Consider the following 21,684-nt stretch of genomic DNA (forward strand, 5'->3'; position numbering starts at 1 on the left):
GGGAAGCCGCGGGAGACAAGCCATGAGGCAGGTGGTGGCAGCCAGTGTTTAAGCGAGATCTGGGGCGCTGATCCCACTGTGATCACAGCGGGCAGCAGACTGGGGGCACAGGGCTCCGAGTGGGGCCGGCCCAGCTGGCTAAGCCCAGGGCTCAGGCCACGTCTTGTCTGCTGTCATCTCCAGAGCCAAGGTCAGGCCCCGATTTTTCAGCCAATTTTATGTAGTGGAACGTACCGCCCAAGACAGCTGTGACAGTGGCTGCTGACAGCCGTCAGCTGAGCCCCTTCACCAGGATTGCCCTCAGCTAAAGGGAGGTGTCTGGCTCAAGGTCACACCCCCTGGAGAGGTGGACAGCTCACGTCCAATATCTGGTAGATGCAAGGATTCCAAGGCCAGGCCCCTTGCCTCAACTTGGAGCATCCCAGCTCCAGAGCGCCCCATGGAAGCAGCTGGGGCCTCTGCTGTGACAGCCTCACAGCGCAAGTTCTCCCTCTGTGCAGCCTTGCCTCTCTCACCCCCGCCACAGTGTTCCCTTCAACTCTCCTCAATAAACCTCCCGGAAGCACATCTCTACCCTGGAGCCTGTTTCCAGGGAAGCGGACCTAAGGCTTTCCATCACCAGGAGGCTTGTTGTAAAACAGCTTTTGTGTACAGTGTTGTAAGAGGATCACAGAACCTTCTTTTCCAGATGGGGAGACTGAGGCCCAGAGAAGCAAGAAACTTACCCAAGAACACTTGGTGTTAGGGGCAAAAACTGGGATGCCGGACTCCCAGCCCCGTAGCCCAACTCCTCCATTTTGCACATGGGCAGACGGAGGACCAGAGAGTTGGGGGATGCAATTCAGCATCTATTACAAGGAACAGGGGAGAGTGGGGTCATGGAGGCAGTATGCTAGGGTGAAAGCTCACAGCTTTGGAGCTGGATCCTAGCCACATGGTGTCTCGAGCAAAGCCACCTCTTCTTAAGTACTTCTATTTTTCATCAGTAATTGGAGAGACTAAAGCCCATCTCGGGAGGATAGGGTGAGGCTCGCTTAAAATACTAAGAGCTCGCACTGGTTGTTTATTGGATGAGCCCTTCACACACATCTTGATGAATCACTGAGAAAACATGTTGCTCATAGTAGGTCCATGATGCTTGATCTTTCTTATACAACTTTCTGACCACCTGGTCCAGGGGCTCCCGGGTCAGCATCAGAACCTGCTAGGGAGCTGTCCCAGACCTAGAACAGGCTCTGGGGCCAGACTTTCCTAGTTCAAGTCCTGGATCCCCACTTCTTGGCTATGACTTTGGGCAAGTTACTTCACCTCTCTGTGCCCCAATGTCTTCATCTGTAAAATAATAGTAATAAAACAGACTGTGGCACAGCTTAAACCAGGGAACTCATGTAAAGTGCTTAGCACAGCGGTTAACAAGCACAGCTTCTTATTTTTATTTCATGAAATACACAAGTCCTGGCACGTAGAAAGAACCCTATAAATGTTGCCTATTAATATTATTATCACTATTACTGAATCAGATGCCCCGGGGACCTGGGGATATGTGTTTTAAGAGTCCCTCTTGTTATGCTTCCAACATGACCCTGCTCCCAGCAGGTCCTCTGATGAGCTCTGGGAACCACAGTTTGACCTTCCATTGTACAGAAGCCCAGAGGGGGCGGGGACTTGCCCACGGTCACCCAGCACGGTGGGATCACAGCCAAGCTCCAACCTAGTCAGCTTGCCTTCCAGCCTGGAGAGCTTCCTTCTGTGCTGCAAAGGGACAGATCCCTAATGTCATCTGCTTGGGTTGCAATAAAAATTAACTACCCTGAATATATGCAGCTCCAAGACAGATAAGGGACGGAAATGAGATGTGTCACACATGCTCCTGGGGTATCCAAGCAGTCTCTTTAATGACTCCCTGGAGGGCCCTCCACTCCTCTGTGAGGACAAGCCAGCTGGTCTCCTCTGCTCTGCCCTGGGTGAGACCCATTGCTAGGTCTGGGATGGGTGCCCCAATAAGCCTTGAGTGAGCAGAGCTGAGGGTGGGGCTTCACCCTTGGCCGGCCCGGCTCCAGTCCCCCCTCCCAACTCATCTGTGCATCTTACAGGTGCATCCTGACCGGGACCACCTCGGTTCTCACCCCAGCCCAGATGGTAGTGTTTTACTGTCTGAGTGAGGGTGATGGGTGAGGACTTCTCCCCTACGGATGCTAGAATAGAAGTTGATGCCCAGGGGCAAAGGACCCTGCTGTGGACCCCCAGTCTCTGTCCCTAGCGATCCTCTGCTACAGATAAACGTTAATAGACTCAGGTCTGGGGAAACCTCCCTGTGGCTGGAGCCATGTATTCCAGCAACTGCGTGGGGGAGGGAGAGACCCAGAGGGAACATCCAGGCCCCTGGTAGGATGGAGGAGCTGGGATCAGGTATGTGTGTGTGTGATATGAACAGATACAGCAGACAGAACAATGGGAGACAGACAAACAAGGAGGCAATACAGGGGGAGAAGAAGATAGAAGGGAAGGAAGAGAAAGAAAGAAGAGCAGGAGAAAGGAAGAAAGCAGAGGAAAAAGGAGAATGACTAGAATGGAGATATAAATCATGGTATACTCATGCAATGGAGTACTATACAGCAGTGAAAAGGAAACACGGAAGAACAAAGATGAATCTCCAAAACAATGCAAACAAGATGCAAAAGAGTGTATACAGCATGATTGCATCTATCTCAAGTTTAAAAACAAAAGAAAACTAAACTAAGACTTTAGGAAGGCATAATCAGATGATAAAGCATAAACAAAGGCAAGGGGCTGGTTACCGGAAAAGTCAGGGAGAAGGGAAGCAGTAGGTTATGGTCAAAAAAGGGACACAGTTGGGGGGCTTCTGAAGGGGGGACAATTTTCAGTGTTTCGATCAAAGGGTGATCCATGGGTTCATTTTATAATTATTTGTTAAACTCTGCATTTATGTTTTGTGCACTTTTAGGTATGAATGTCGAATTTCACAATTTTAACTGATTACAAAAGTCGAGAAAGAGGAGGAGGAGAGAGAGGAGGGAGCAGCTCAGGCGTGAGAGGGAGAAGGACCTCCCAGGGCTCTGCTTGGCTGGTACCACAGCAGGGCCCTGCCCCCCATCCGGCTGCATTTGTAAAATGGAATAAATATTGACACGGCCAGGATGGTATTCAATTTGTCCTGATCACTGGGCTGCAGTGAGTTCTGACAGGGCGAGGTGTAAAGCAGCAGCTCGGATGTAATTTCTACTGTCAACATGATGTACAGCAGGCTCTGCCTGGGGCACCAGCAGGCGGGCAGGGCGGGGGCAGGGCGGGGAGACAGGTGCAGGCCCCGGGGAACCTGGGCTGGAGGGTCCAGGTGGCCACCCCAGGGCAGGTGAGCAGTGGCAGCTAAGGTGTGTGTGTGCATGTGTGTGTAGTTGTGAACGTGCATACACGAGTGTGTTCATAACTTTCATGGGAGGTCATGCTTTAAGTAGACAGTCAGGCCTCAGGTAAGCAGTGTCAAGAGGTGTTTGAGGGGAGGGACATAGTCCATGCTTAGAGCTAGATGCAGGCCTTTCCTTCCTTCCCAGCAACCACTAAACACCTCTTTGCCCATCCTCATGCCCCTCCCTCTTCCACAACCCATTTGAATTCCACATCTACCAACTAGCTAGCTGTGTGATCTTGGGCAAGTCCCTCAACCTCTCTGAGCCACTGTCCTTTCTTCTGTAATAGAAATTTTAAAGAGAGCTGTTGCAAGATTTCAATCAGATCCTTGATATAAAGTGTCCTGCATGGAGTTTAGTGTCACCTCTTATTATTAGCTAATTGGATGGCACTGGGCCCGGCACACAGTAAAAGTTCTAAAAATGTTATCTGTCATCATTCTCACTGACTCAGAATCAGCTCAGAATATGCAGCCTGCCTCCATTTCTTCCTTCTCTATCCCTTTGATCTGCCAAGGATGTTGCCCCAAAGGAACAGAGCTTGGGACAAACCCCACTGGGTCCCATCAGCCCCTGCATTCTTATCAGAGTGAAGTGAGACTGTGAAGGGGGCTATTGTGAGGAATAAGCAAGGGATACCCATAAAGTGTCAGAACAGTGCCTGGGTTTTAGTAGGTGATCAATAAATGTCACTTAAAACAAAAACCAGGGGTCATGCCGATGTCGCTCTCCCTCATCCCCTACGTCAGACCCATCAGCAAGACTGGTCCACTTCCTAAATATTTCATATCCGTCACCTTCTCTCCATCCCACAATGGCCTCCCTGGTCTGAGCCACCACCAGCATCTCTCCCCCAGACACCGCCACCGTCTCCTCTTAGGGCCCCTGCTTCTGGTCCTGCACATGCGCAGTTTGTCCTTTAAGCCTCAAACCCGTGACCTCCTTCAAAACACAAGTTTGATCACATCTCCTCTGCTGAAAACCCTTCAATGCCTTCCCATTGCTCTGAGCTAAAAATCCAAACTTCTTAAGCCCATTCGAATGTTGCCTCTCCCCGGCCCCACCCATCCCTAATGAGCACACGCTGTGCTCTGGTCCCTGAATTTTCAGGCCCTCAAATGTGGCTTTGCACATTCTGTCACCTGGGCCCCAGTATGTTGCTCTCATCCTTTACATTTCAGCTCAAAAACCCCTTTCTCAAGGAACTGCCCCTCCCCGGCCCCACCCATCCCTAATGAGGTTGTGCCCCTGTTAAATGTGGGAGTCCCCTGTACTTTCCCTCTGTGGAACCTGATCCCGTTGGTAATTGTACATTTACTTGTGAGATGATTGGATTGATGAATATCTCCTCCTTACACACACACACACACACACACACACACACACACACACACACGGAACAGAAGGCCATGGGGGCAGGGACTTCGATTTGTCCACTGCTACATCCTCAGCCTCCAGCACAGTGTCCGGCATAGAGTAGGTGCTCAATAAATATTTAATGAATCAATGAATGGAACAAACAGAAGGAAACGATGCCATAGAAGGGCAGTCTCAGGGGAGATGGTGTGGCCGTAACCAGGCAACCCCACCACCTGGCCTTCCACCCATCCATCCAGCCATCCAGCCATGCATTCTTTCATCTGTTCATTCACACATTCAGTAGCACCCACTCTGAGCACGGCACAGAGGTGTGAGCTGAAGGGCAGAGAGCAGTGAGGGAGGTGCCCACGGCCAGCTGGCAGGATGCTGAGACCGAGACAAGAGAGAGTGTGGTTCTGAGCCACCACTCAGACAAGTGAGCTCACTGGGGTCGGGGGTGGGTGAATTGGGGGAGGCAGAGAGGCTGCCTGGAGAAGAGGGCATGGGCCCCGAGAGGTGGGTCAGTGTTGGATGTGGGGCAACATGGGAGAAGGGTATTCCTGGCAGAGGGAACAGCAGGAACAAAGGCCTAGAGGCACAAAAGTAGTAAACAGTGGTTGGTGCCACCTGCCCAGAGAGATGAGTACATGAAAAGATGCAGTGACAATAACGTAGAGGGGGGCGTCCAGCTCTCACGGGGTCTTGAGTGGCCGCATCCTCCCGGTTGTATCTTGGGCAAGTTTCATGAACTCTTTGTGCCTCAGTTTCCTCATCTGAAAAATGAGGACAAATAACAGTCCCCACCTCAAAGGACTCTGTCTGTGTGGAGTCATTGAACAGGAAAAACTCTTTGTTACTCTGAATGGTAACTAACGAGTGCCAGGCCCAAGTCTGGACTTTATCTTGAAGGTGAAAGGGAGCTGGGGAAAATTTTGAAAAGAAACTTCCAGGCTGAGCTGGGCTTCATGAAGGTGCGTCTGGCAGCATGCCCAGCATAGACTGGGGGCAAGACTGGGGTCCCTTGGACCAGCCTTTGCAGATGGGGTGACCCTGTATATGGGGTACATATGGCCCCAGCTCTGCTCATCCCTGTCCCCTGACCTCCCACCTTTGCCATCCTGGGTCCAGCTACCAAGCCCAGAAGCTTCGGCATGTTCTGACCTCCCACTAAAACACCCAGAGAGGCAGTTGCTACCCCCCCTAGCAATATAACGCTGAGCTTATAGGACACGTGCATCACCCCCAAGACCCCAGGGACAGCCCACGGACTCGGCCCACACAGAACAGGCCCCCATCCAGTCACTCGCTCCACACTTACTGAGCGCCTACCACAAGCAGGAAGTTGTTCTAGGTGCTGGGATGCGGTGCACACGCACGCTTCCCCTGCACACATCATTACTGATGCAAACGCACACACGTGCTCAGGCACACACATGCTCATGGATGTCAAGGCAGCCCAAGGCCGTAACTGGTCTGCTCTCCTGTTTATGGTTTCACCGTGCTTTCCCTGGAGCAGGGGGCGGGGGAGCAATGAGAGGTGAGCAGAGACAGGTGACCCTGCCCAGCACCCCTCCACACCTCAACAGCTCCCGCATTACTCTGGGATCCATTCTGGCCTGGAGGGAGAGTACTGAGCTGGTAGAGATCATTTCCCCCCAGGGAGAAGGCAGCGGCCAAGCACAGAGATCTGGGCTCAGGACCCAGCCGGCATGGTGCCCTCGGGACGCGGGCAGGGCAGACAGGAGCCAGGCTGCCAGACACAGTTCCCACTGGCAGACCGGGGAGCCAGGCGGGCACGGAGAAAGGACATATACACGCCAAGCCAGCGTACAGAATGGAGGGAGTGAATGAATGAATGAGCAAATGAATGAGCTGCCTCTTCCTGCATCCCCCAGGCACCAGCCTAGCCCTGGAGCCAGAGGACCTACCCTGACCCGGTACAAGTCTTCACTCTTCTTGGAACAAGGTGCACTCATGGGCTCATAGCAGTTGTTAAATATTTATTTATTTGTTTATTTTTTGGCCACACCGTGTGGCACGTGGGATCTTAGGTCCCTGACCAGGGATCAAACCCGAGCCCCCTGTATTGGAAGCGCGGAATATTAACCACTGGACCACCAGGGAAATCCACAGTTGTTAAATAAATGCATAAGTGAATAAATGAATGACTGAGTGGACAGATAATTACAAACCCCTTTTACCTGGTCAGGATACTTTGTACGTAATAGGGGTCTAGTAGTATGTTTCAAGTGACCAAAATAATAATAATAACAGTAGCCATTATCGGTACACTATCTAACATTTATTGCCGAACACTGTGGGTCCCTTCACATGCATCATCTCATTTATTCCTCACACTAGGTCTAGAAGGTAAGCACTGTTATCCCCATTTTTCCGATAAGAAAACTGAGACTCAGAGAAATGGAGAAAATTACCAAGATCATACGTAAAGTAACACAATGGAATTGGAACTCAAACCCTGGTCTGACTTTGGACCTTGTGGCTTTAGGTCCCCTGAACATTAAATTCTGCCCCAGAGATAGGGGCCGGGAAGGTTATCAGGAATCTGGGGGAGGAGGCAGGGGTGAGGAGCCCCAGGCTGCACCGTGAAGTCTCCCCTGCTTTGTCCTGCCTGTGGAGTCACTGAGCCCAGCCCCTCTTCTTGGTCTTGGCAGAGTGAGAGTCTGGGAAACAAATGTGGGATGGATAGGATAAGAATTCCTTCTCTGTCCCCGGGGAGACAGCCAGATGACAAAGGAAGGCCTGGCGCTACTGAGCTTGCAGTGATACAGCCTTGGCAGCAGTGGTACTAGGGCACTGAGAAATCAAGAAAGGACATGCTGGTCACCCAGCCCAGATTCTGAAAGTATACAAGGTAGGCAGTGGCAGTGACGCCCACAGCAAATCAGCAAGTCTAACAGCTCCTCAGTGAGAAGGAAAGGCAAGTTGCCCAAGCAGCTCCTCAAAGCTATCCGAGGCAAAGTTCTCCTTAGTCCCTCCCAGACCCCAGCTCCCTGTTCGGCTCTTCCAGGTGTGTGTGGGAAGGAGCAGGGAGGGATGGAGGAAGGAATAGGCATGATCTCTGTCCTCCAGAAGCTTGCCATTACTGCTGACACCAAGCCCCAGAGGAAGACCCAGCCATAGGGGTCTGAGGGGGTTCAGGGGAGAGAGAGAATGAGTCTGGAGGAAGTGGGGCTGGAACTTGGTCATCCAAACCCAGAATGAATAACTTTGGTGGTTCAACAATATCGTCAACTATACAGATTGTGCCCTCATTTCTTAGTAGGTGCCTTTGGCCTCTTGGAGTAGCTCCCCTCATCGTCCCAAAATGGCTGCTATTGCTCTGGCCATCACCTTCTCACACATGCAGAAAATAAAACATTTCTCCTCAAGGCATCTCTTTTTAAAGAGTAAAAAATATATATCCAGACGCTCTTCGGGAGTTATATTTCACTGGCCAGAATTATGTCACATGATACTTTCTAGACCAATCACTGGTGGGGATGGGGGAAAGGCTCTTATTGGCTTAGACTAATCACTGTTCAGAGGGGAGGGGCTGTACACATGGCCAAGCTGTGGGAAAGTGGCTATCAAAAGAAAATTGAAACAAGAAAGAAGGATGGGGGGATGAATTAGCCTTTAGCAGCCAGCCCATCTTTTATATTTCCCATCGCTCTCTTTACACACCATAAAACCCAGCCAGACTGCTGAGGTAGGGGCGGGAGCTGGGAGAGCAGGCAAAACGAACCTTCAAAAATCCCTAGAGGGGCTGCGGCCCACTCACACGTGTCTCCACCTATTCTCTTCCCAGTCTCTCCTGAATCCACTCCAGTCGTGCCTGCACACCCGCCACTCAACCAAAATAGCTTTATTCAAGGCCACTAATGACCTCCGTGTTGCTAAATCCAATGGTCAATTCAAAGTCCGCATCTGACTTGACCCATCAGTAGGATGACCGTATAGATTATCATCCAATCTGAGAGCAAGAGAGGGTATGGCGCTATTCATAGTTATGCCAGGACAACAGATGCAAAGTGGAACTGACACAAGCAAAGGTGGACAGACAGTCACCAGTTAATGCCTCCTTCTTCCTTTCTTCTGTGGGCTTCCAAGGTACCTCCTCTCTCCTCCCCTCCCCTCCCCCTCTCTCCCCTCTCTCTCAGCCTCCTTCGCTATCTCCTCCTCATCTACCTGATCTCTATGTGCTGAGGTGCAGGACCTCTTCCCCATCTACGCTCACTCCTTCATAAGCTCACTCAGTCTCAGCTCTAAATATCCAGATTCCCTCATTTGTATCCGCAGCCAGGACCTCGCCCCTGAGCTCCTGACTGTAAGTACTGTTGCCTGCTCAACGTCTCTGCTGGATGTCTAATAGGCATGGGATGTAGCACGTCCAAGACTTGATTGTAATATGTCCAAATGAGTCCCTGATTGTCTTCCAAATCTGCTCTGCCCATGCTTGTCTGCAGCTCCGTGAAAGGACACCCCATCATTTCCGTCGCCTAGGCTGCAGATGTGGTCGTGCTCGGTTCCTCTCTTTCCCTCACACCCCATTTCTGACCCATCAGCATATCTTGTGATACAGCCTTAATTCTCAGCACCCCCACCGCTCCCACTTGGTCCAAGCCGCCTTTACTCCTCGTCTGGATTACTGAAATAGCTCCCTTGCCCCCTCCCAGCCCCAGCTTCTATTTTGAATACAGAAGCCAAACAACCAGAGTGATCTTTTAAAACACAAATCAGATCATGTCATTCCTCTGCTCAAACCCTCCTACTGGGTCCCATCTCACTCAGAAAAACCCAAAGGAGACCCTGCAGAGTCTGATGCCCAGCTCCACATCTCTCTGGCTTCATCTCCTGCTGCCCCCCCTGCACTCACTCCATTTCAGCAACACTGGGCTCCTTGCTTTTCTCCTGCACACCAAATATGCACTGACCTCAGGACCTTTGCCCTTGCTGTTCCCTCAGCCTAGAATGCTCTTCTTCCAACTATGTGCACAGCTCTCTCCTTCCCTCTGTTCAAATGTCATTTTCACTGCTGGGCGTTCCCTGACCACCTTGTATAAATTATCATTTATAATACACGATTGAGAGAGAAAGAGGGAGAAAGAAAATCCCCATCCAGCACTTCCTGTGCCCCTTACCCTGCTTTGTTTTTCTCCATAGCACTTACCATCATCTGACATGTTATTTGTTTGTTTATCGTCTGAACCCACTAGACGTGCAAGGGCAAGGACTCTCTTTCTTTTCATTGTGCTGAGAACAGAACAGAGTGGAAACTCACAAATATCTGTGGAATGAAGGAATGGGCACCAGATACACACATGCGCTGGCATCCACGATTGCAGACCTGTGCCCGCACGCACGTAGGAACCACACGCACTTACGTGGGCCCGAGGGCACATGGGTTATAGGAGGTGAGGCTGAAGAGCAGACAGGGCAAAGCCAACATTTATGGAGCAAGGTTGGGGCTCGGCTTTTCATCCCATTTGGGATTAAACAACTGTGCAGTAGGCTGAGACGTGTGGCCCAGAGAAGGCCACCCACATGCCCAGGACCTCACAGAGAGACCCAGCAGAGCCAAACGCAGCTCAAAGGCGCCACAGCTGTCTCCCCTGAAGGACTTGGAATGCCAAGACAGGGTCCTGTAGTTGACACCCACTTGGGAAAAGCAGCTGGAGCAGGAGAGAAAGGAAGGGAGGGAGGGATGGGGCAGTGAGGGCCTCGTCCCTCAAACGACAGCACAGGATGTGCCTCGTACAAGGGGGTAGGTGGGGACTGAGATGCAGCCACCCTTGTCTTGCCAAGCGTGCCTCCTGGCACTGGGCTGCATCCACTCAGGGGGGCGTCTTTTCCCATCCCCTCAAAGGTGCCCTCCCCCAAGGGGAATCCAAGTCCTGGGTTTGAGGCCCTGCTCCACCACCAAGTATCCTATGCAACTTTGGACAACACTCTTGGACTCTGCCCCTTTCTAAAGTGGGATTTGACCTCAGACCTTTGTAGCGCTTCCACAGGGCACTCCCTCTCCTCCCCAACACCCCAAATTCCACATATCCAAATCCCTCCTGTGCTTTACCTCCAAGTGCCACCTCCTCTGTGATGCTGTCCCTACTCTGCAACCCACTATGCCTAGCCCTCCAAAGTTAAAGGACTCACATCATGAAATTCGTGATTACGGCCATGTGCCATTTCAGTCTCCCATGGTTTTTATTGTATAAAGTCCCTCCTAATATTTCTCTGCACGCTCAGAATAAAACGGACACTGCCTTCCTTCCTCCAGTCTGCCTTGTACCCGCCCTCTCCTGATGCACCTTCAACCACCCCCTTGCTCTGTACCAGCTTCAGTGGCCTCCTTACTGTTCGTCAGCTTGTTCCAGCCTCTGGACCTTTGTACATGTTGTTCCCTCTGCATTGAACCTTGCTGTACCCTGCTGCTTCTCATTCTTCCAGATCAGCCAATGTCCCTTCCTCTGAGAGATCCTCCCTGATGCCCTGTCTATAATAACGCACACCCCGGTCCTTCCATCATCCTCTTCCTCCCTCTTTCCTGCTTTATATTCCCTCTTATCAATCTCCAAAACTATATTGTAGATTTCATTCCTTTGTTACCAGAAGGTCAGCTCCATGAGAGCCGGGACTTTTTATTGCTTTGTCTCCAGTGCACAGGGGCTGGCATCAGGGAGGCACGGGTAAATATTTGTAGAAAGAGTAAATGAATAACCAGAAGAAATGCATCTCTCCCCTGTCGTATAGCTGAGCAGCTGATTGCATCTTGCCGTCTCACACAGAGAAACTGTTTTTCAAGGGTGTTGAATGAATAAATGAAGTGCATTTCTGTCTCCCTAGTTGCAGTAGATGCTAATGTATGATGAACGAATGAATGACTGAATCTTAGTATGTCCCCCTCTTGTAAAAGGTGTTATAAAGAAAGAAATCAAGGAAAGGAGGGAGAGAGGGAGGGAGAAAGAGCCACAAGAGGGTGCCTGCAAACATTGGGGGAATCTCCCCTTGTTCCCACTTCCTGCGCCAGGCCTCCCCAGAAATGGCCCCAGCCTCCGCCAAACCCTCCCTCCCACCAGCCCCTCCCCTCTGCGTCCCTGCAAGGCTGTGATGGGCCCTGAAACTGCCTGATGGAGCCTGGGGACCAGTTCCTGCAGCGCGCATGGAAGTCATAAGCTCCAGGAAATGAAGGCTTCGGAGCGGCACCTCCTTCTCACCCATGACTCCAGCCTCGTTACAACCAGCCCAGGCCATAACGTGGGGAATCAATGCTGGATCCCCAGAGGCGGCAGCACAGCTCAGGGATTGCGGAGAGGGGGCCGCTTGGGTGGGGGAAGGTCCACCCACATCCCTGGGCGGCACCTTCATCCCTAGACCCCATGGAGTGGGCGAGGAGGGGGTGGGACAGGGGAGCTGCGGATGCTCACAGCAGGGTCGTGGGCCTTCCTGATGTCCGTTAATTCAGGGTGGGTCCTACAGGGAAAGGGCTGGCTCAGGACTCCTCCCCTCTGCTCTTCCCTATGAACCGTTGATGTTTTCTTATTCTCATTGCCCTGAAATGCAGTTTTAACGCCCTCACCGTCACCCGCACCTCCCAACAGATGACTCCCTACCCTGGAACCCCTTCCATAAAGAAATTCTGGAGCTGACAGTGGGAAAGAGCACTGGGGAGTCGAGCATCAGCAAAATGGGTATAAGACACCAACTTTCACAGTTGTTGTGACTCATGTGAGTTACTGAGTTAAAGGTAGGAGAATCACCTGCTGTGGTCCTGGGTCACAGGAAGTGATCAACATGTCTTCTGCCCCAAAGAGTCCAGCCACTTCCTTTGTCCACAGGAGGACCTGGCTGGAGCCAGGTCAGACCCTCACAGATTCTCTGCTTAGCCACACACCTCATGTTTCCAACCTGGTTCCCCAAACTAGCCAGATCCCCCTTAGCCTGGCTGCATACTCCTCTGTCAAAATGCCCATCCCTTTCTTCTCACCGATCAGATGCCCCCTCCTCCAAGAGAAGCAGCCCTGATGCCCTCCCACCCACCTGCCACTTCCAGACAGCTGTGCCCACTCCCTTCCCTGAGGCCCACAGCTGTCAGGCTGCATACCCTTTTACAGCTCTGGTCACAAACAACCTGGCATTTAGGTCGTTCGTTACTGGGGGTCTTGTCTCTCACCCCACTAAACTGTGAGCTTATTGAATCTTTATCTTAGCATCCAGCCCAAACCTGGCACAGAGTCGAAGCTCAGCGGAATGGAGTTGTTGAACTGAACTGAGCTTGGGGAGAGGAAAAGTGGGGACTGAGCCCCTCACCTCCGCTAATGCTTCTCCGTGCCTGAAACTCCTCCATGAAAGCAGCATTGCTGTCCCCTGTAAACACCCACATTAAGCCATTATTCATCATTATGGCTTGAGTAGGAGTTAGTCCCTCAGATCCTTTCTTGCTGAAAGCAGAATCTGATGGAGGGAGGGAATGAGAGATGGATTGATCTGGGGAGGCAGTGCCGGTCCAGGAAGGGGAAGTGTCTTCCAGACTTTGGGAAAGGAAGGTTTTTCTGGGGAGTGTGGAGACACCAAAGGCAAGCTCAGAGGGGATGTGACCCTGCCCAAAGCCACACAGGGAGCCTCCAAGCAAGGCCCTCTGGGACTCAGGTGCCCCACCCGTGAAAGGGAGTGTGCAGGGACTCACATGAGGTCAGTGGGCCTTCTCTGGGTCCCTGGTTTGGATGGAATGAGCTCTCTGTGCTGCTGTGGGGAGGCAGGAGTGGTGGGTGGTGGGCTGCGTGCTGGACTCTGTGTCCCCAGGAGGCCTGGGTCCTGGGAGCTCTTGAAGACCCCTTCTGGAAGGGGCAGCTTCCTCTCTAGGATGGGGGTTTCCTATGGGGTCGGCCGGGCTGGAGAGATTGTCAGCCAGGGGGCAGGGAAAGCAGCTCATAAGGTCCCTGCCCCTGTGGGCACCCGGGCTGGCCCAGAACCACCAAGAAAGGGCTGGATGCGGGGGTTGTGAGGAAAGGGGGCGTGCTGGGAGAGCGGGGGAGAGGAGAGGTGTGCGATGGGAGTGGAAAGGAAGCAGCCAGGGCTGGGGGAGGGGGAGGGGCAGGGCTACTAAGCCGTGGGCCGAGGAGGCGGGAACCACTCTGTCTTGTTTGCCCCACGCTGCACAGTGCCAGGCACATGGTAGATGTCTAATTAGTACCTAGAGGACAAAAAGGTGGACCCAACCTGCCCTGTCCCCGCAGAGAGCCTCCTCTGATGTTTTCTTGTTTTTCTCGCAGGCTCCTGGCCCGGACGGCCTCTCGTCCCCGAAGGACCCCTGTGCTCAGGGACCATGGCGCACCCCAGACTCCGGAGCTGCCAAGGCGCTGCCTGGTGATCCGGCCGCGGCGGCGCCAGGGGGGCGCGGGCGGGGACCCCGGGGGGCCGTCCATGCCCCGGGTGCGGCCGCGCCCCCTCCCCCTCCAGCCGGGCGCCTCCACGTCTGGGCGGCGTTCAGGGCCGCGGGCCTGTCCGGGTGCCCCGTCGCGGGCGGCGCCCCGGCGGCCGCGCTAAGGCCACCATGTGACGCGGCGCCGCTCCGTCCTGCCACCAAGCGGCGACGCCCTGCTACCTCCCGTCCATGCTCCTGGGCCCGGGCCCCTCGCAGGCCAAGCATGAGGCCGCGGCCCGACGGTCGGGGTCTCCGGGTAGGAGCGGCGCTGTCGCCCGCGATGCTGCTGCTGCTGCTGCTGATGCCGCCGCCGCCGCCAGGACCCCTGTGGGCGGCGGGCACGCCTGCGCCCTCGGCGTACGGGGCTGCGCAGAACGGCGCGCCGGGCGCGGGCCGCGTGAAGCGCGGCTGGGTGTGGAACCAGTTCTTCGTGGTGGAGGAGTACACGGGCACCGAGCCCCTGTACGTGGGCAAGGTAAAGTGGGACCCCGCACCCGCTGTCCCGCGCCCGGGACCCCGCAGATGCCCGCTGGTAGACGCAAGGGACCCCAGTTCCCTCCCCCGCTAAATCCCAGTCCCTGCTGCCTCCTCCCTGCTGCCCCTGGTCAGGAGCAGACAATAGGGTCATCACTCTGCTCCCATTACTACTACGCATCCTTCTCTAGTCCCTCTTCCTTCTGCATCTTAGAGCAAAGAGTACTAGTAGGGAGGGAAACCCAGTCCATCTTGTTGCTAGATGCATCTAGAAGGGAGAAACGAGTTTGCACATCTGATCATGTCACACACAAACTGTCCCCACTGTGTTTAAAATTCTTCAGTAGCTTCCCATGCACTTGAGGTCAAATCCAGATTCCCTCCCGCCGCTTGCCAACACCGGCTCCTCCTCCGGCCTCATCTGCTGCCACGCTCGCTCTGAGTTTCCGACCACACACCCTTCTGATGCCCTTCTGATGGTCCCTCCGATGCTCCCACAGGCTCCTGCCAGCCCCGTCCCCCCTTATCTAGGTTGTTTGCCTCCCTCAACTGCTCTCTCCTGCTCCGTTCTACTACTTCTGCTGCTTACTTTATCTCACACTCAGGCCTCTGCTCAAATGCCACTTCCTGAAAGAAGCTGCCCCTGACCACACCAGGCTGGGACAGACCCCTCTGCATGTGGCCATCCCTCCCTGTTATGTGCCCTCCTAGGTCCTGGTATCTTTCCTTCATAACACTTAACTATGCGTGTGTTTGTTTGATTATGCAATTAATGCATGTCTTTCCTATTAGATTGTATGTTTTGCTCACCATAAAATCCCTAGTGCCGGGCTTCCCTGGTGGCGCAGTGGTTGAGAGTCCGCCTGCCGATGCAGGGGACACGGGTTCGTGCCCCGGTCTGGGAAGATCCCACATGCCGCAGAGCGGCTAGGCCCGTGAGCCATGGCCACTGAGCCTGCGCGTCCGGAGCCTGTGCTCTGCAGCGGGAGAGGCCACAACAGTGAGAGGCCCGCATACCGCAAAAAAAAAAAAAAAAAAAAAATCCCTAGTGCCTAGCACAGACATTGCTCACAAATTGTTCATTGAATGAAGGAATGAAAGCTGCTTTCTCAAACTCTCTGAGTAAATGTTGCTTAACGTGGCAGAAGATCTGTGCCCTAAGAGTATAAGGAGCTGAGAAGGACTTTCGTTCATCCATTTAATCCCTGAGCCCCTCATGGGTGCGATGCTGGAGACACCCTGGTACATAAAAAGCTTCACAGGTCAGCACCTGGCACTGAGTAGGCATTTAATAAGTGGTATGTGTTGGCTGGCTTCATGGAAGTGTTTTCTAAATGCCTGAGCTGGGTTTTGATGTATGAGTAGGAGTTTAGGCTGATGGGGAAGAGGGCATAGCCTATCAAAAGACATGGAGGCTTGACGGAACCTGGCTTTTTCAGAGACTTGTCCGCAGTTGAGATGTTGAGGTGAAGGGTGCTTATAGGGCAGGAAAAGCAGCGCAGTGCCCAGGGACAGTTCTCTGGCTTCTGCCGAGGCCAGTCAGCTTTCCAGGAAGTTTTGGTCAGCAGAGGTGAGGGGGGACCAACTGTGGAATTTCCTGTGTGCTTAAATGAGTCTGAGAATTGGGAGGCTGACCAGGCTGCTCAGTTCAAGGCTCATCGCTCAGGACCCTCGACAAGGAGGAGAGGAAAGTTTGATGTAAACCTTGTGGGTTTGTCTTGCAGGAAACCCAGATTCTCACTGGTCTAGATACAGTCATCCCTGGTCCTTGGCTACTCTCCCCTCCATACATGTGGCTGAAGTTGATCCCCACAACAGAGCAAAGTGAAGATTTGACAGAGCACAGAGAGGTTCATGTCTCTGCTCAAGGTCACCCAGCAAACTAGTGGCAGAGCCTAGGACTCCTGACTCCCAGCCAGGGCGGTGAGATGGTGGGGCTGGTAGAATGGGGTGAGGGGAGGGGGAAGGAGGAACCAGTGCCAGCTGGGCAATAGCTAATGGTGAGGTAGCTAGGGATGCAGACTTTGGAGCCAGACACGCCTGAGCTCGAGGCCCGGTTCTGCCAACCAACCCATTAACCGTATTACCTGAAACAAGTTACTTCACCTCTCTGGACCTCAGTCTCTTCGTCTGTAAAAGTGGGGCTAGGGGAGCCCACTTCTGAGGGTTGTTGAAAGGATTACAGAAGAAAACTGAGCACAGAAAGTGTTCGGCCTGTGGCCTGGTTGTTTGTTTATTGTTGTTTTCTCATTATTCCCACGTGAAGCACTTAACCCTTAAACTGCAAGGTAGAAATCGTTCCCTTTTGTGGGCAAGGAACTGGAGGCGCAGAGAGGGCAGGCAGACAGTGGGCAAGTGGCTTAGCCAGGATTGGAACCTGGGTTCTGATTCTCCAAACACCTCCAAGACCTCCAGGCCTGGGAGAGAGATTTTGGTCCAGGAAGCCCCAGAAAGTCAGGGAAGGACTCTGACACATCTCCCTGAATGTCAGCTGTCGTGGTCTCAGGCACCTCAGCCCGCTTGTCTACCCGGAAGCTGGGGCTCTGAGAAGGCTTCCTCAGCCGCTCACCTCCTGAAAAGATGAGAGAAACCAGCCGCTGATTCACCACTTGCAACCTGCATCCACCTAGCCATTATCGTCATGAGTCAAACGCCACCCCTATTGCCTTGAACCACAGTCTGTCGGCGATGAGGGGACCCTAGTAAGTCCCTGCCTTAGAAGATGGGGAAGCTGAGGCTAGAGGCAGAGAACATCATGCCAAGGCCAGTTAGCTTTCCAGAGAGTTTGGATTAACAGAGATGGGGTGAGGCCAGCACGGTGGTAGAACAACCCCAAGAGACAAGGCTCTCCTGACACCGGGTCTGGGCCCAGTGCAATTTTTTTTAAAATTTTTATTGGAGTATAGTTGATTCACAATGTCGTACAGCTATACAGCAAAGTGAGTCAGTTATACATATACATATATCCACTCTTTTTTAGATTCTTTTCCCATATAGATCATTACCGATTATTGAGTAGAGTTACCTGTGCTGTACAGTACCGTCCTATATTAAGCATCTTCTATGAGCCAAGCACTGTGCCCAGCCCTGGGGGTCTTCTCTTCACAGCAGCCTCTCGCAGCATCCCCACTGCTGTCATGACTACGTTATCTTCCCCCTCCATCATCTTCACCCAGAGCCCCTCCTTGCTTACTCTCAAGGCCACCTACAGAAAAGCACACCATGCAGGAAGGAGAGAGAAGTTTCCATCTCTTTGCAAACATGTGCCCGAAGCACCCTTTCTTGTGAAAGATGGTATAGTGTGTGGTTCAGGGAGGCCAACCAGAGCCAGACTGCCAGGGCTCAAATCCCAGCTCTGCTGCTGATTCCCTCTCTGACCTTGGCACATTACTTAACCTCTCTGTGCCTTAGTCTCTTTATCTGCTGAGTGAGGCTATACCTGGCACCTCCTCAAAGAGTTGCGGTGAGGATTCAATGAGTTAGCGTATGTCAGGAACCTGGAGAGCACCTGGTATGTGCCCAGTAAGTATTAGCTTTTATTATGATGGGTCTCACCTGTTATTTCCACCACCTAGAGTATGCATAGATATTATGAACCCCTGCCCCCAATTCCGAAAGCCTTCTGGGCAACCTGATGTCCTAGTTTCTCACCACAAAGTAGGGGGACGTGGTTGCCAGCCCACCCCTCGCTCTAGGAATATGAGCTCAGCCTTTTAAAAAAACCACCTGTCCCCTTTCCAGCCAAGTCCCACATTTGTTCAAGTGGTCGTGTGCATGCATGCACACACACACTCATACCGTGCTCTCTCGCCCTTCAGGGAAAAAGGACTTCTCCACGGTTTCAGTTAATTCACTGCTTCCCGGTCCCCCGCCCCAGGGAACCATAGGGAGCATCTGTCCTTGCCGAATTCCAAAGGTAGCTTAGCAACAGCACCATCAGCTGAGTGAACCCTGGGCACCCAACGGTAACCTATTTTACAACTGCCTCCTCCATCACTCACCGCCAGGCTCCTGTCAGCACCTGCAGGAACCACTGGCCCCGGTCGCTGTCACCAGGGCCCCACACCAACCTCTCCCTCTGCTGTCCTGCCCCCCCTACTCCCCACCCCCGGCAGCCTGGCTCACCTCTTCCCCTCACCTTCTCACAACACCCACCCTCAAAGCAACCTACCAACATTTCCATATAATCTGGGTACTTGGACTAATCCCTTTTCCGAACTGTAATTTCCCCCGAGGCTTCTGTCAGCTGGATGTGGATTTTGTAGGATTTTTAATTTCTTTTTTTTTTTTTAAAGAGAGAATTATGGGGTCAGCGCTTATGACCAACTCCTGTGGGCAGTGAGATCTATTTTAGATATACGGCAGGATTAAGGTGAGGAGGAGAGCAGATTTAATTAAGTTGCTAATATTTAAAGAAAATTGATGAACTCCTGGTTTACGAGTAGCACAGACATGAACAAACCCCTGGTTCCAGGGGAGGCTTTTTATTTGATTTGCTTTCCGTTTAAATCCTGGACTCGTTTTATTTGTGTAGCCGCACTGTCCGTTTAATTGTCTTTAATAAGGAAAAGGTACCTCTGCTCGCATTTAATTTTGATTTAATTAGGAGGAAGTAATTAATGGCCTCGTAAATCCCATTTTTCAGCCCCCCGGGATGAGAAGCCATCACTCTGGTGTTTTTCATGTTGTTTATGATCCAGGGCTGGGGCTTAGGGAGGGGGAATTCCCTCAGGGGCCGTGTACACTCGATGCAAAGAACCGAGGATGTGGAGCCAGACAGGCCTGGGGCTGCCTCTTGTTAGCTGTGTGGCTTTAAGTACAATATGGGCCCTCTCTGAGCCTCAGCTTGCCAAACTGTACAGTGGGGAGAGGATAATCTCTCAGTCCCAAGATCATTATGAGCTATCAAGGAGGTAACAGTAGGGGGTCTAGAAGTGTGCCCAGTGACTGACCTTCCTAGTCTAGCTCAGGTGCACCTGGGATTTAACAGAGTGACTGGATCCTCCAGAAATCCAGCAGACAGTTGGAGAATTCTAATGACAGTTGTATATTTCATTATTCATGTATTCAATGTTTGGTGCTGTGGCCTATCCTGGGGACCAGGGAGCAGTGAACAGCCATATGCTTGATCCTCAGGGAGCTCACCATCTCACACACACATACACACACACACACACTCACACTCACCTGTCCCACTCCCCCTGTATTTTCTCTGCATGCATTGTCAGGACAGCTAGCGTGTGCCAGGCGTGGGGAGTTCAGACAAAGACAAATCAAAGTTAGTCCCTGCCCCTGAGCCCCATGACAACTGAGGAGACAGATTGCAACACGAAGATGTTACAGGGGAGTGTGGAGCAGAGGGGAGTGTGCATGGGACAGGGGTACAGAGCAGCGGGAGGGCAAATGGGAAGGCATCTGGGAGGGCTGCCTGAAGGAGGAAACAAGCTGAGTTTAAAAGACAAGAAGATATTGCATGATGGCCCCTGTGTCTCCAGTGGGTCAGGATTTGAGCCTGTGGTTCTTGTGTCAGGAGATGGGGGAATGAACTAGATGACCCTCAATCTCTTCTGAGACCAGGTGCCAGGAAAGGAGAGAAAACTCATCTTCACTGAGCACTCACTGTGTGCCAGGAGCTCCCACATATTATCTGATGAATCTTTGGACTCTATGGGGAAGCATTATCCATTTCATTTATAGATGAGAAACCTGAGGCTCAGAGGAGGGTAGCCTCTTGCTCAGGGCCAGGCAACAAGTGGGTGACAAAGCTGACGCTGGCACCCGGCCATTCCTGAATACAAGGCCCATCGCCTCTCCTGATCTGTGTCGTGAAGTCTTTTTCCAAATGATAAAATGCATAAAATAGAGGCTCAGATTGAAAAGGCCGCCGATAACCATGGCCTGCGGGTACAGGGTGGTACAGGCCTCTCCCCCAGCCGTGAAGCCCAGTGAATGCCCTGTTGCCTACTCCATCTTCCTTTCTCCCGCTTCTTTAGCCAGAAACGTTGTAAGTGGACTAACCAGGTTCCAAAGGCTGCAGAGGGACTAACCTGCGCTTTGGAATCAAACAGAACTAAGCCCATCTCAGTCTGTTCACCTGGAAAATGGGGAGATATTTACATATGCCACAAAATTAAATTAGATTTCTGCAGAGGCCTGCAATCCGGAACATAGTAGGAGCTCGGTCAATAAGAGCACCGTCCTCCAGCCTCATAGCTGAGATTCTTGAGAAATACCCTCCTGGAGTAGAACCACTTCTCCTCCACTCCAGAGCCAGGACCCAGGCAGGTGGGGCGAGCAGCCCCAACCCAGCCCAACTCTGCCGCTCTGAGCTCTTAGCTTCTCCGCAGGCCGACCAGCCCTGTTCGGACTCTGCAGTCCCCAGAGAGTAGCCACTGCACCCCACTGTGAGCTCTGTGTCGTGCTTCACGGAAGAGTATCAGTGACATCACTACCGGGTTCCACTCCCTCCTCCCCCATCCTCAATGGTAGGTGATCCCTGGCCAGGGTCTGAGATAAAATGTCAAGGGCAGCAGGGACATGATGGAGACAGAAAGGGAAGGAGACAGCCACTTACAGAGTGTGTAGGTCATTACCAACATGCTCACGTTTCATCTTCACCACACCTGTGCGAGGTAGGACTTGATCTGATTTCTCAGATGGAAAAACAGACCCAGAGGGGTACAATTAACAAGCCGTGAAGGTTGATCACAACATTAGTGAGCCGTGGGATCAGGAGATTGGCTTCCTGCACTTAGCTGGGTGACAAAGCAAATGACCTCCCCTCCCTGTGCCTCAGTTTCCTCATCTGAGAAATGGGAATAATAATAATGTTTCATAGGGCGGTGACGAAGACTAATAAGATTACAGGTGTTAAGCATTCCCCCAAATGGTATCTATTCTCCCACACTCTTTGGGAATGTTTACTGATTAAATAAAAGCTCGCAACAGGTCTGATTGGGAAGTGGGTGGAGGCACCCTAAAAGGGAACACGTTTGCCCT

At 52.5% G+C, this 21,684-nt stretch overlaps 1 protein-coding gene across 1 annotated transcript in view; it reads left to right on the top strand.

Moving 5' to 3' along the window:
- CDH22 (cadherin 22) overlaps positions 1–21,684 on the top strand; it is a 124,374-nt gene that overhangs the window by 39,555 nt on the left and 63,135 nt on the right. Inside the window, exon 2 of the mRNA XM_060032676.1 lies at positions 14,060–14,686. Within this exon, the coding sequence (XP_059888659.1) occupies positions 14,435–14,686 (252 nt within the window). The 5' untranslated portion in view covers positions 14,060–14,434. The remainder of the gene's footprint in view (positions 1–14,059; positions 14,687–21,684) is intronic.

Source organism: Delphinus delphis, chromosome 15 (assembly GCF_949987515.2).
Source record: "Delphinus delphis chromosome 15, mDelDel1.2, whole genome shotgun sequence".
NCBI classification, from domain to species: domain Eukaryota; kingdom Metazoa; phylum Chordata; class Mammalia; order Artiodactyla; family Delphinidae; genus Delphinus; species Delphinus delphis.